General features: G+C 42.5%; 2 protein-coding genes across 2 annotated transcripts; one reads left to right on the top strand and one right to left on the bottom strand.

Moving 5' to 3' along the window:
- Positions 1-74: 74 nt before the first annotated feature.
- On the bottom strand, positions 75-6,139 carry LOC112259079 (archaemetzincin-2). The gene is given in 8 exon segments (XM_042307091.1): positions 75-205; positions 2,699-3,003; positions 3,143-3,167; positions 4,088-4,216; positions 4,363-4,521; positions 5,173-5,299; positions 5,301-5,474; positions 6,048-6,139. Coding segments are annotated over 7 exon segments (984 nt in total). The 5' UTR covers positions 6,123-6,139; the 3' UTR covers positions 75-205; positions 2,699-2,708.
- Positions 6,140-6,173: 34 nt separating this feature from the next.
- Positions 6,174-14,226, top strand: LOC112259089 (protein FAM104A). The gene is made up of 3 exons (XM_024433855.2): positions 6,174-6,746; positions 13,321-13,435; positions 13,521-14,226. The coding sequence occupies exons 1-3, from the start codon at positions 6,730-6,732 to the stop codon at positions 13,770-13,772; spliced, it is 384 nt and encodes a 127-aa protein (XP_024289623.1). The 5' UTR covers positions 6,174-6,729; the 3' UTR covers positions 13,773-14,226.
- The last annotated feature ends 521 nt before the right edge of the window (positions 14,227-14,747 follow it).

Raw genomic sequence — 14,747 nt, 5'->3', positions numbered from 1 at the left:
TAGTGTATATTCATAAATCATATACATTTCCTGAGTGTGACCATTCTAGAACTTCATCCAGAATCTCCAGACACCTCCTGAGCCACTGTCTGAAGGTCTGGAAGGGCAGAGTGGGTTTGGGACAGTAGGGCTCGGAGTCTGACTAGGAGATAGTGGGCTGTCCAGGGCTAGCCGTTCCCCCCTTCTCTATCCATCGCAGCAAGGTCTGAGAGAGACGAGATATACAGTGCGTTTGGAAAGTATTCAGAACCCTTGACTTTTCCCACATTTTGTTATGCCTTATTCAAAAATGGATGAAAATGTTGTTCTCCCCCTCATCAAACTACACACAATACCCCATAATGACAAAGCAAAAACTTTTTTAAATTGATGCAAATGCATAAAAAAACTGAAATATCACATTTACATAAGTATTCAGACCATTTACTCAGTACTTTGTTGAAGCACCTTTGGCAGTGTTTACAGCCTTGAGTCTTCTTGGGTATGACGCTACAAACTTGGCACACCTTTGGGGTGTTTCTCCCATTCTTCTCTGCAGATCCTCTCAATCTCTGTCAGGTTGGATGGACAGCATTGCTGCACAGCTTTTTTCAGGTCTCTCTAGAGATGTTCGATCGATCGGGTTCAAGTCCGGGCTCTGGCTGGGCCACTCAAGGACATTTAGAGACTTGTCCCGAAGCCACTCCTGCGTTGTCTTGGCTGTGTGCCTAGGGTCTTTGTCCTGTTGGAAGGTGAACCGTCGCCCCAGTCTGTGGTCCTGAGCGCTTTGGAGCAGGTTTTCATCAAGGATCTCTCTGTATTTTGCGCCGTTCTTCTTTGCCTCAACCCTGACTAGTCTCCCAGCTCTATCGCTGAAAAACATTCCCACAGCATGATGCTGCCACCATCATCCTGCTGCCACCATGCTTCACCATAGGGATGATGCCAGGTTTTCTCCAGATGTGACATTTGCCATTCAGACCAAAGAGTTCAATCCTGGTTTCATCAGACCAGAGAGTCTTGTTTCTCATGGTGCATGGTCTTTAGGTGCATTTTGGCAAACTCCAAGCGGGCTGTCATGTGCCTTTTACTGAGGAGAGGTTTCTGTCTGGCCACTACCATAAAGGCCAGATTGGTGGAGTGCTGCAGAGATGGTTGTCCTTCTGGAAGGATCTCCCATCTCCACATAGGAACTCTAGAGCACTGTCAGAGTGACCATCAGGTTCTTGGTCACCTCCCTGACCAAGGCCCTTCACCCTCGATTGGTCAGTTTGGCCAAGCAGCTAGGAAATGTCTTCCTGGTTCCAAACTTCTTCCATTTAACCCTCATGTTGTGTTTGTTTCATGTTTAATTAATTCTGTGTTAATACATATAGTATCACCTTATGTTGTGTTAGATCGTTTTATCAACTTAAGTTCTTGTGAACATTACAAGTTTTGAACTTGTTTTAGCTATTTATGACCTGTAGGCCTCATTGACCTGAGCTCATACAACTTGTTTTAGCTATTTATGACCTGTAGGCCTCATTGACCTGAGCTCATACAACTTGTTTTAGCTATTTATGACCTGTAGGCCTCATTGACCTGAGCTCATACAACTTGTTTTTGAGTAAAACAAGCATAATGTAAGGATTATTTTGACTATAACAAATACTCAGATGAAACATATTGTGCTATTTATCGCAGACTACTTTGTGTAAAAGTTGAACAAGGACTCTCTCCTTCTCACCAGTGTCATGAACAAAGATATGATCAAGAGCCTCACATACAGTATATCGTTTGGTCATTGTGCTGCCACAAAATGAATTGTGAGCTGCGAGAAAAGTTCTATATATTATTGAAACAATGTTGCAATTGTTTGTGAGAATGCCAACAGGTGTGGTTCCCGTGGGGGAAAGATTCTATTGGGGAAAGGTTCTATTGGGGAAAGGTTCCAGTGGAGGTTGCCATGGAAGCCAAGAAGGGGAGTGAGGTGTGTGTGTGTGCTCAAACACACATGCATGTGGGGGTCTGGGAGAGGAAGTGTGTCCATCTGATGAATTGGCATGTGCCTGAACTCTATTTTATACACTAATTGTAGTGTCACCCATTCATTTCTAATGACCGGTCATTTTTGAATGGGAACACCACAGGTGTAAAAAAGTTCAATAAAACACCCAAAATGTAATGAAAATCATCAAAAATGTATTTTGTGTGTTCAGATGCCCTGTGTGGACAAAGTCATGGAACCTTATGACAATCAGATTAAATTAACTACAGTTTTCATAGAGAAAACATCCAATTCTACAGGAACACAGCAGGAGGATTAAGAATGATGAAGGCCACTGTGTTCTTGAGGACCTTCAATACTGCAGAAATTTGTTGGTACCCTTCCCCAGATCTGTGCCTTGACACAATTCTGTCTCGGAGATCTATGGACAATTTCTTCGATCTCATGGCTTGGTTTTTGCTATGACATGCACTGTTAACTGTCAACATTTCTAAAAACCTGTTTTGCTTTGTCAATATGGGGTATTGTGTGTAGATTGCTGAGGATTTATTTTATTTGATCAATTTTAGAATAAAGCTGTAACTGTGGAAAAAGTCAAGGGGTCTGAATACTTTCCGAAGGCACTGTAGCCACTCCAGAGTCACCCCATTACACTGTAGTATGGGAAATAGACTGGCAACCAGGCTACAGAATACAGTGAATCAAAGTCGATGCAAATCATGTGCTTACCTTGTATCTGTCAGCCATTTTGAATCCGATGGCAGACCAGGCAAAGGTCCAGGGGCCGGCGGTCTGAGTGCTCCAGGTGGTTGGAACCCTGTATGACACACTGCATCCACTGGCAGTATTTCACCCCGAATATGTGCCCTATCTCATGGGTGACCATCTGGAACCAAACAGAGGAGGGATAGGCATAAATGTAGGGGATAAGACGGAACCAATAACAATCCATTTCTAGACAGGGCCAAAGATCAGACTTATGTTCAATAGGCCACCCTAGGACAATAGGGATTGATACTGAAACTGACACCATTCAATAACTCTGAGATGGGTTGTAGCATGAACAGTGCAAGGTGCTCGTGATAGGAGTGCTGTAGTAGCCCTTAAATACAGAGTAGTCTCCCCGACAAGGCCTGATACACGTAACTCCTGATGTAGAAGTTGTCGTCGTACCTGGCAAAGCTGAAAACTCCCATTCCTGCAGAAAGAAAATGTTCAGTCAATGTATCATTTTTGTTTGAGTAACATGCTGACCACACCGCCTGTGTTTGCGCTTGTGAGCGTTGCAAAATATATGTACACATTCACGTTATTCAATAATTTAATCCAAACTGCTTGTTTGGATGAAATGTCCTGCCTCTCCCATCTCCTCATTGGTTTTTAGGAGCATATACCCACGTGGGTGATTGAAAGATGAACTGAGGTCCACAGTCCAGTTGGTGCTGCTAATGCAACTTAAAGTTGGTTGTCAACTGCCATATAAAGTCTAAAGAAGAAGAAGACTGAAGAGAGATTATTAGAAACTAGGTTTCCCCTTTTATTTGTGGATTAATTGTCAGAGTAGAGAACACATGATTTTGTGTGATTCAAAATGGTTCAGAATTCTACAAAAATCTAGAAAAAAAAGGACCTTGTGCATTTCAGGTAAAATAAAAACCCAATGTTTATATCCCAGGACAAAGTAGCTAGCAACAACAAGCTAGCTAGCTAAATGTCCATACATTTTCATGTGTTTAGACCTGTCCCCAAATAAATATATTGGTTCAGATATTTTTGTTGTTGATCACGTCTGGTGTGGAAGGACAAAATCAACATGCGCGCAATATCGCATGCGGATGCACTTGGGTGCCCAGTGTAGTCAGCATGTAAAGCACCACCTACTGGTATGTTAGAGTTAGATTGAGAACAAGTTCAAGGAAAGCACCAGTCTCTCTGTAGTTGAATAAATGGTGATGATTTTGTCTGGATGCACACACCATGCCAGGGGGTCCCCAGGATTACATTTAAGGGAATATTACAGATAACAACTTTCTTTACAGCTCTGGTGCAGTTCAAGCAATGGGATACCTCCATATTATAGGAATACAACTACATTCAAGTGTGTGTGTGTTTAATTACCTTCAGTGAGAGAGGCCTGTCCAAACACAAAGTTTCAGGAATCTTTGGGGAAGAGATCTATCACAGTGATGCCCATGATGCCGAAGGCATCTTATGGTTTCCTCTTCTGAAGAAACCGCAGCAAATCCCCTGAAAGAAACAATGACAACCACCTTTCATTTATTTATTATTTTTATACCCACATCGGCCAGTTGAGGGCCTCATAACACCTGAGAAACCCCCCACAAAGCGGAACCCTGGCCCATGACCCGGTGTCGTGAGCTGGTTTCTCTCACCTGCGTGGATCTGTAGGTTGTGTGAACTGCTGTTGATCCTGAAGGCACAGTCTGTGGCAGCAACGGTCACTGGAGGCAACAGCTTAACCACCAGCCAATAATAGAAGGCCTGGCAGTAGTCCCTCAACCACCTCACGTACTGGCCTGTCCTCTGCCTCCCTAAAGGAGCCTGGGAAACAACACACACAGAGATGGGTAGCTGAATAGTACCACTCAATGTTTCACCTTGCATTATTTCGGTGGAGAATCCTCTCCCATATAGCTCTGTGGCACACCAACTGTAAAATGTTGTCCTCTATTGGTTTCAATGGAACATGCTGGTGTTTGTACTCTAGCCCCGAATGCTGTTTGTGTGATCTTTGCACCTGACTCAGAAGGAAATAAAAAGTAGGAGATGCACTGGTAGTGTATGCCCTATTTGTGGTTCTTGTTCTGAGCACAGAGTGGCACACTAGGTGCATGCCCGCCTCTTTGCAAGAGGTTCAAGTCGTGCATGCTCTGTATTGGCTGCTACACTGCCTTTAACTGTGGCAGTTCAAAGATTCTATCTTTCATGACCTTTAGCTTTAGTTAAATCCATGTAGCTGCTCCCTTAACTCTGATTACTTACAGTAGCTGATGTGTGTGGCTCAACAGTAGTGGTCAGCTCAATCACCCACAAATGAGTTTGTTGTCCATGATGCACCAGCTAATGGCATCTGAATGATTCACTGTTATTTTCAGAGGATTTTGCCACTGCAGGGAAACTGTATCTCTGTAAAAAAGTATTAATAGGCCATAGAGCTTGAGTGACGGCTAAAACAGAAAGACTGTGGACCCACCTACCGATGATCTGTAGGTAGATAGTACTGTGACCCTTGATGGGTTTGCTGCGGTAGGGGTTGCTATAGAAACTCTGGAAGTCCTGCGGCTCCTCTGGGTGCAAGTGGATCCAGTCCTAAGTCAGAGTGCACAGTGATGGGCCGGAACAAGGACCCATCCCCCAGGCAGAGACACTCCTCCAGGAGCCTCCGCTCTTCTCGACTGTACTTATGGTAGCGATCAGTCAGGTCACAGCGGCTGGACACCAGGGCTGTGCGAATTGTCTCTGCGGGGTGCTGGATCACCTGCATCTGTGGAGCAGCCAGGGGAAGGTCAGGAGAATGTGACATACGGTGAGGTAAGAGTATGATGAAGTTGCCCAAAAGGCCTAGACACTGTAGCTCCCTCCTAATGGTATTGGTTAGAGTTTAATATCTGTACCTTGGGGCATCTTGCAGAGCCTTGTATGTCACAGGGACAGGTGAGAATAAGACTGAATTTACACAGGTTAGACAAAGTTTATGAGTGGGGCTGAGGCAAAATAAACTAAAAGCCTTCTGACATTCTTAATAAATATAGCATATTTGCTTTTTGTCTGTTGTCTTTAAGGTGAAGGACAAGTTTACAAATGAGGATTGTTTAAATAGTCCCTATAATCCCTTACCTGGTGGAGGAATAAAAATAACTTCTAATGCCTCTTCATGCAACCACCAGTAACATCCATTCTTTTCATTCACAGGTAGATAGGATCACAGTGCATAACACTAGGGACCACACAATGCAGGCACATTCTGTTCCCATATAAAGTTAGAAAAATAACTTTCATCACAATAATGGAATTTCATAGAAAATATAAATATTTGTAGAACTAAAAGGTTGTTTACCTGCGACAAGTTAACAGGGTAACTGCCTCTCTGATATGCAACATGTAGCCTACTGTAGAGTTTGCAGATGCGCATTCGGGAGGTTTCAGGTTATTGGATCTTTACGTCATCAAACGTCACGTAAACACTTTCAGCTGGGTCTTTTTGCTAGCAGCAGAACACTCGCTAGCTTCATCAGATTTTAGTATTGTATTCTTTCTGATCTGTCATCTCATCAATGCCGAATGATAGTGTGACTGCTATCAAATACTACCAAAACTCGAGTTAAATTGACAGATTGGAGGAATCTCTCGCTTGTTTCGTTATAAGTTTAGCTGGTTAGCTAGCTAAAGTAGCTTATAGCTAGATAGTTTATAACGGCGGAAAGAGACGTTAACCGAGAAGTAACTTGTTTACTGACATAATCTGCATACATACTAGGATAGTGACAGTTAATGCTAAATTATCAAGACTAACCAGTCAATGGTTGTTTCCTTGCTAACCAAAGAAGCTGTTCAACAAGCTAACAACCAGATACGATCAGAATGCCCTGACTGGTCGTGCGGGGAAAGCTCTGCTGTACGTACGAAAATAGATTTTTGCTCGACCAAAAGTTGTGAGGGAGAGGAGTCGTTCCTTTACATCCGAACGTGCTCAGAGTCTTCTTTTTAACCAAAACAACCCACTGACAATCGTCTGCCAAATGTTGACAGAAAACAGGTGAGTGTTTTTCTTACAAAAATACCTGATTTGTATTTAATGTATTTAATAAGGATCCTCATTAAATGTGTTCCCTCAGGCCACTACTCTACAACCACATATATACAATGCAAAATCCATGTGTGTGTGTCTCTTCAGTCCCTGCTGTTCCATAAGGTGTATATTTGTATTTAAAATTTAAAAAATCAGATTCTACTACTTGCATCAGTTAGCTGATGTGGAATGTAGCCATGACTCTATTTAGTAATGTGCGTCTTTCATAATCTGTTCTGGAGTTGGAAGAGACCTCTGGTGGCATGTCTTGTGGGGTATGCATGGGTGGCCAAGCAGTGTGCTAGTAGTTTAAACAGACACCTCTGTGCATTCAGCATGTCAACACTTCTTACAAAAACAAGTAATGATGAAGTCAATCTCTCCTCTACTTTGAGCCATAAGAGATTGACATGCATATTATTGTTAGCTCTCCGTGTACATTTAAGGGTCAACTGTGCTGCTCTGTTCTGAGCCAATTGTAATTTTCTTAAGACCCTTTTTGAGGCACCTCCCCACATGACTGGACAGTAGTACAGGTGCGACAACACTAGGGCCTGTAGGACCTGCCTTGTTGATAGTGTTGTAAAGAAGACAGAGCATCACTTTATTACGGGCAGACTTCTCCCCACCTTAGCTACTGTGGAATCAAGATGTTTTGACCATGACAGTGACAATCCAGGGTTACTCTAAGAAGTTTATTCACCTCAACTTGCTACCTTTTTACATTATTCTTTACAAGATTTAGTTGAGGTTTAGTGAATGATTTGTCCCAAATACAATACTTTACATTTTTTTTTAAATATTTAGGACTTTTGCCATCCATTCTGACTGCAGCTCTTTTTTAAGTCTTGAATTGATTTCACTTGCTGTAGTAGCTGATGTGTATAGTGTTGAGTCATCCGCATACATACACATTGGCTTTACTCAAAGCCAATGAATGGCATGTCATTACTAAAGATTGAAAAATGTAAGGCTCCTAGACAGCTGCTCTGGGGAATGCCTGATTCTACCTAGATTATGTTGGAGAGGCTTCCATTAAAGAACACACTCTTAGACAGGTAATTCTTTATCCACAATATAGCAGGGGTGTAAAGCCATATCACATACCTTTTTCCCGCAGCAGACTGATCGATAATGTCAAAAGCTGCACTGAAGTCTTAACAAAACAACTCCCACAATCATTTTATAATCACTTTATCTTCCCTCCAGGCCTGAGGGCACACACTTTCTTGTAGGCTTAGATTGAAGATATGGCAAATCGGAGTGGCAATATCGTCTGCTATTATCCTTAGTAAATTTCCATCGAAGTTGTCAGACCCAGGTGGCTTGTCATTGTTGCTAGACAACAGTAATTTTGTTCACATTTTCAAATTACAATGCTTGTCTTTCATATTTTGATCAGTTGTACTTGGATGTTTAGGGTCAGTGTTTGTTGCTGGCATGTCATGACTAAGTTAGCTAATCTTGCCAATTAAAAAATCATTAAAGTAGTTGGCAATATCAGTTGGTTTTGTGATGAATGATTCATCATTCATTCTGATTCAATGAATGATGGAGCGGAGTTGCCTTTTTGCCCAATATTTAATTGAAGGTACTCCAAAGTTGTTTTACTATCATTATTTATATAATTAATCTTTGTTTTATAGTATAGTTATTGAATTACCATTAACCTCGGTGGCCAGTGTTACATGTGTTAATGTCTCAAGTAGGCTAATTGATCAGTTTAACTTGAACAATATTTCACATGGTTGTTTTCTTCCCAGATAAGTTGTCATACTCATGGCTGAAAATTTGAGCACATGCCTGCTCCTATAACTATAATGCTGTGGCTGAGATAGCCTCTCTGTCTCCCACACACACACAATGCATTCGGAAAGTATTCAGACCTCTTGACTTTTTCCACATTTTGTTACCTTATAGCCTTATTCTAAAGTGGATTAAATAATTGGTTCCCCTCAATCAGCGCACACTACCCAATAATGACAAAGCAAAAACAGATTGATAATTCTTTGCAAATGTATTAAAAATCAAAAACTGAAATATCACATGTATGTACAGTACCAGTCAAAAGTTTGGACACACCTACTCATTCAAGGGGTTTTCTTTATTTTTACTATTTTCTACATTGTATGTAGAATAATAGTGAACACAACAAAACTATGAAATAACACACATGGAATCATGTAGTATCCAAAAAAGTGTTAATTAAATCAAAATATATTTAATATTTTTCAAAGTATCCACCCTTTGCATTCCAAATAATATACAATTTTATTTGTCACATACACATGGTTATTTTTTTACATTTGTATTTATTTGACCTTTATTTAACTAGGCAAGTCAGTTAAGAACAAATTCTTATTTTCAACGACGGCCGGAACTGCCTTGTTCAGGGGCAGAACAACAGATTTGTACCTTGTCAGCTTGGGGATTTGAACTTGCAAACTTTCGGCTACTAGTCCAACACTCTAACCACTACGCTGCCGTTAGCCATTATTGTGAGTGTAGCGAAATGCTTGTGCGTCTAGTTCCGACAGTGCAGCAATATCTAACATGTAATCTAACAATTCCACAACAACTACCTAACACACACACAAATCTAAGTAAAGGAATGGAATGACAATATATACATAAATATATGGATGAGCAATGACAGAGCGGCATAGACAAGATGGTATAAAATATATTACTCATCTCATATGTATATACTGTAAGATATTATTATTATTATTAAAATGACTAGTGATCCATTTATTAAAGTGGTCAATAAGTTCAAGTCTGTATGTAGGCAGCAGCCTCTCTGTATTAGTGATCGTTGTTTCAGTCTGATGGCCTTGAAATATAAGCTGTTTTTCAGTCTCTTGGTCCCAGCTTTGATGCACCTGTACTGACCTCACCTTCTGGATGGTAGCGGGGGGTGAACATACACTGGCTCGAGTGGTTGTTGTCCTTGATGATCTTTTTGGCCTTCCTGTGACATCGGGTGCTGTAGGTGTCCTGGAGGGCAGGTAGATTGGCCATGGTGATGCGTTGTGCAAACCGCACCACCCTCTGGAGAGACTTGCGGTTGTGGGTGGTGCAGTTGCCGTACCCGGCAGTGATACAGCCCGTAAGGATGCTCTAAATTGTGCATCTGAAAGTTTGTGGGTTTTAGGTGACAAGCCAAATTTCTTCACCATCCTGAGGTTGATGAGGCGCTGTTGCGCCTTCTTCACCACACTATCTGTGTGGGTGGATTTTGTGTTTCTTGGCCCACGCAAGTCTCTTCTTCTTATTGGTGTCCTTTAGTAGTGGTTTCTTTGCAACAATTTGACCATGAAGGCCTGATTCACGCAGTCTCCTCTGAAAAGTTGATGTTGAGATGTGTCTAATTGAAGTCTGAAGCATTTATTTGGGCTGCAATCTGAGGTGTAGTTAACTATAATGAACTTATATTCTGCAGCAGAGGTAACTCTGGGTCTTCCTTTCCTGTGGGGGTCCTCATGAGACCCAATTTTATCATAGCGATTGGTTTTTGCGACTGCACTTGAAGAAACTTTCAAAGTTCTTGAAATGTTCCTGATTGACTGACCTTCATGTCTTAAAGTAATAATGGACTGTTGTTTCTCTTTGATTATTTGAGCTGTTCTTGCCATAATATGGACTTGGTCTTTTACCAAATAGTGCTATCTTCTGTATACCACCCGTTAGTGACACACCGATATTACATTTTTGACCGATATCTGATATTTTCCTTAGCAAAAAAAACGAAACCGATAACACACATATGGACACAGCTGTCAGGAGGGGGGCACTGCATCTCAGTGCAGGAAGCGTCACTGCAGTCCCTGGTTCGAATCCAGGCTGTATCACATCTGGCCGTGATTGGGAGTCCCATAGGGCGGCACACAATTGGTTATTTTGTTGGCATTTACTTATGCCCCAATTACCAGTAAAGCAATCAACCTATTTCTTTCACTTACTTGCTGTGCTATTTTGTTGTTCAGTCGTTTCATTCTCAACCAGGATTTCATCATGCATGTCAAGCAGTGAAGTTTCAGCTCTGTCTGTCCGTTGTGCCTCTTCCTCGGTGCGCCCTGTCACTGTGTCCGTTTCCATCTTGTCCAGCTTTGTATGTAGCATTTCACGGAAACTCTGTTTCTTGTCTGCATTGACGTAGCGGTCCTTGTACATAGCATCGAACATGGTGGCGACACAGTAAAGAGAGAATTCCGCCGAATCGCTTGTTCACAGCCTGAGTGGGCAGTTTTGTTGCTGGGGCAAACTGTTGTCAAGGGCAACTGTTTCATTTGCCAATGTGGGCCAGTAGGAATATCCACCTTGTCTGGAAAAGGGGCCATATTCACTCCATAGAAACTAGTCACCACTAATGTCGCACACTAGCTGCTAGCTAACTGGTTAGCTTAACATTGGCAAAGTCAGAATAGGCGTGCACACTCCAATGTTGTGACAGAATCGGTGGCGTTAGAATTAGGAATTAGAATACGAATACTACACTGAACAAAAATATAAATCAACATGAAAAGTGTTTGTTTCATCAGCTAAAAAAAAAAGATCCCAGAAATGTTCCATATACACATAAAGCTGATCTCAAATGTTATGCACATTTGTTTATATCCCTGTCAGTTTTTGTTGAGCAGGTGTTTCAATGTCATGACAGAGGGCATCGCGTCTGCTGCAGGTGCAGTTGATGAGCTTATTTCTCAAGTCAGTTGTTTGAATGGAGCTAGCTAGTGTATTCATGTTTCTAAGTTTCAACCATGTTCTCAAATGCCATTGAAATGGCAGCAGTGGTATGACAACCAGCATATTCCTGAGTGTGCAATACGACTTTCCTCCGTACGAAATCCTCAACGACCCACTGTGCTGTCAGACTCCGCATGCTCATGGGGCTGATATCGCTGGTCCAAATGTCAGTCGTGAAGCTAATAGCAGTGACACCTATTACTGTGCAACTACAGTAGGGCAACATCTGAAAAATAGTACCAACATTTAAACAAAAGTGTACCGGTGCTCGACCAGTTGGCGAAAGCCAACATCACCCACGACAGAGAACGGCAATGAATTCCATTATCTTGGCTTTAATGGATTTCGCCTTTGAGTTGTCTCTCTGAAATGTTCTTACTCTTTCAAATGACTGCTCGATCCACACAGCAGACGTGGGCTAGGTTAGGAATGCTGTGTTACACGTGTAGTGCAACATTTTAAGTGGCATCATTATGTCATGTACCTACGTTATATACAAAGATGTTCTCTTCTATCTGTGTTATATAGGTATGCACGTCAGCTTTGACATCGGTTTTTCACATCAGCATTAAACTAGACATCGGGCCGATACCGATGTTGGCATTTTTAGCTTATGTCTGTCGATTCCGATATGTTCACCGATATATCGTGCATTCCTACCATCCATACCTTATCACAACACAACTGATTGGCTCAAACACATTAAGAAGGAAAGAAATTCCACAAATTAACTTTTAACAAGGCACACCTGTTAATTGAAATGCATTCAAGGTGACTACCTCATGAAGCTGGTTGAGAGAGTGCAAATAGTGTGAAACGCTGTTATCAAGGCAAAGGGTGGCTACTTTGAAGAGTCTCATAAAATATATTTAGATTTGTTTAACACTTTTTTGGGGGGTTACTACATGATTCCATATGTGTTATTTCATAGTTTTGATGTCTTAGTAAAAAATAAAGAAAAACCCTTCGATGAGCAGGTGTCCAACCTTTTGACTGGTACTGTAAGTATTCAGACCCTTTACTCAGTACTTTGTTAAAGCACCGTTGGCAGTGATTACACCTTCGAGTCTTCTTGGGTATGATGCTACAAGCTTGGCACACTTGTATTTGGGGAGTTTCTCCCATTCTTCTCTGCAGATCATCTCAAGCTCTGTCAGGTTGGATGGGGAACGTCGATGCACAGCTATTTTCAGGTGTCTCCAGAGAAGTTCGATCGGGTTCAAGTCCGGGCTCTGGCTGGGCCACTCAAGGACATTATCACCTTTAGGTGCCTTTTGGCAAACTCCAAGCGGGCTGTCATGTGCCTTTTACTGACGAGGGGCTTCCGTCTGGCCACTCTACCATAAAGGCCGGATTGGTGGAGTGCTGCAGAGATGATTGTCCTTCTGAAAGGATCTCCCATCTCCACAGTGGAACTCTGGAGCTTTGTCAGTGACCATCCGGTTGTTGGTCACCTCCCTGACAGGCGGCCAGTTCTAGGGAAAAACACCTGGTATTTTGATTTAATCAATTTTAGAATAAGGCTGTAACGTAACAAAATGAGGAAAAAGTGAAGGTCTGAATACTTTCTGAATGCACTGTACACCCACTTTATCAATATGGGCCTAATAAAATATGCCATTTAATAGAAGCTTTTATCCAAAGCAACTTACTGTATACATGTTATGTATGAGGGGCCCCAGCAGGAATCAAACTCAGTCCTTGGCATTGCAAGCACCATGCCCTATTGACTGAGCAACACAGGCACAAACTCACTCACTCCCTCCCTTCCTGGCCTCTCTGTCACTGTGTACAGGAAGCGGCGGCGGGGTGGAGACAATGAGGGGGACCAGCTGGCGAAAAGGTCAGGAGGGGGACAGGAGGGTCACGCCCTGGTGTCCAAGCTGGGCCAGGATGTCTGGGACTCTGAGGTGACAGGACACACACACACTTGTGATGGTTTGTGCAAAAAGTATTTTCTATAAGTCATTCCTGTTTTCTCTCTCTCTGCTCCAGTCATCCGGCAGTGACAGCAGTAGTGGTATTAGTAGTCCTGAGAGGGCAGGGGGAGGAGCCAGCACCAGCACATGTACACAGAGCCAGAAGAACTGCACTTCCCAGGGTCTCCTCAGTCCCTCGCAAGAAGACCCTTCAATTTCCTCGTTGAGTCTCTATGGCGGCAGCACTCCCTATGACCACATCAACAGTGTCCTGAGGGAGGCCCATTTCAGCAGTCTGCAGACCAGAGGTCAACCAGGATCTACGTGACCTCAACTCACCCCTGACCCCCGTTGCCCCAACTGGGCAAGATCGGTTCAGGTAGAAGTTGCCCGTAGGCTCAAATCTAGAATCAACTTACGTCAGATTTGTGTCTAGGAGCAACTTCAACCTATTGTCATCCATGACATGGCAGATGAGGATATACATCCTTTGGGCTCAGGCCAAATCCATACCATCGTCCCTGTGCCGTACATCTTACATACATGAAGCACACCTACATATCCAATGGCCCGCCCACTGTGGTACTACTATATGCTGTATGTATGTACTCCAGCACTTTACTGAGGGGGTCTACTGCTCTGTGCTAGTCTCCTTAAATGAGTGAGTTCTTGTTGGACATTAACATCGCCACTGGTGCTATCTACTGACGGACATTTGTAGGAGTGTCTAAAGTGCTTGCTGTATCCTAATTAATAAAGAGAAGCACTTTTCTGCCTGTTAATTTGTTGTCCAGGCCAATACTCATCATGCTGTTTGCTGAGTGTGAGTTGGTGTTGATTAGTCACTGTGGTTACCTTCATCCTCCCACCACAAAAACATGAGGGGACCATGATTACACTCACTTGCACAGAAGTATTTTTTCTGTGACAACAGGCCACATTCTCCATTGTTCAGAATGTTCCAATGGAAATTAGCTTTTTGTTTCTCCCGTTCTTGATAGAGGAAAATGTTGAGTGTGAAAAACTCAGCATCATTCCAGTTCTTGACACAAACTGCACCTGACACCTACCATACCCCGTTCAAAGGCACTTAAATCTTTTGTCTTGCCCATTCACCCTCTGAATGACACAATCCATGTCTAGGCTTAAAAATCCTTCTTTAACCTCTTCTCCCCTTCATCTACACTGATTTAACAGGTAACATCAATAAGGGATCATAGTTTTCACCTTGTCAGTCTGTCATGGAACGAGCAGGTGTTAATGTTCTGTACACAGCGTATTTGTTAGGTAATTGACATCTGTG

The sequence above is a fragment of the Oncorhynchus tshawytscha genome, linkage group LG27 (assembly GCF_018296145.1).
Source record: "Oncorhynchus tshawytscha isolate Ot180627B linkage group LG27, Otsh_v2.0, whole genome shotgun sequence".
NCBI lineage: Eukaryota > Metazoa > Chordata > Actinopteri > Salmoniformes > Salmonidae > Oncorhynchus > Oncorhynchus tshawytscha.
The sequence above is the reverse complement of the archived record's forward strand: the minus strand, read 5'-3'. Positions and strand labels throughout refer to the sequence as shown.

Coding starts and splice junctions, on each gene's coding strand:
- LOC112259089 (XM_024433855.2), top strand. Junction 13,436..13,520: donor AGGATGTCTGGGACTCTGAG/GTGACAGGACAC, acceptor TCTCTGCTCCAG/TCATCCGGCAGTGACAGCAG.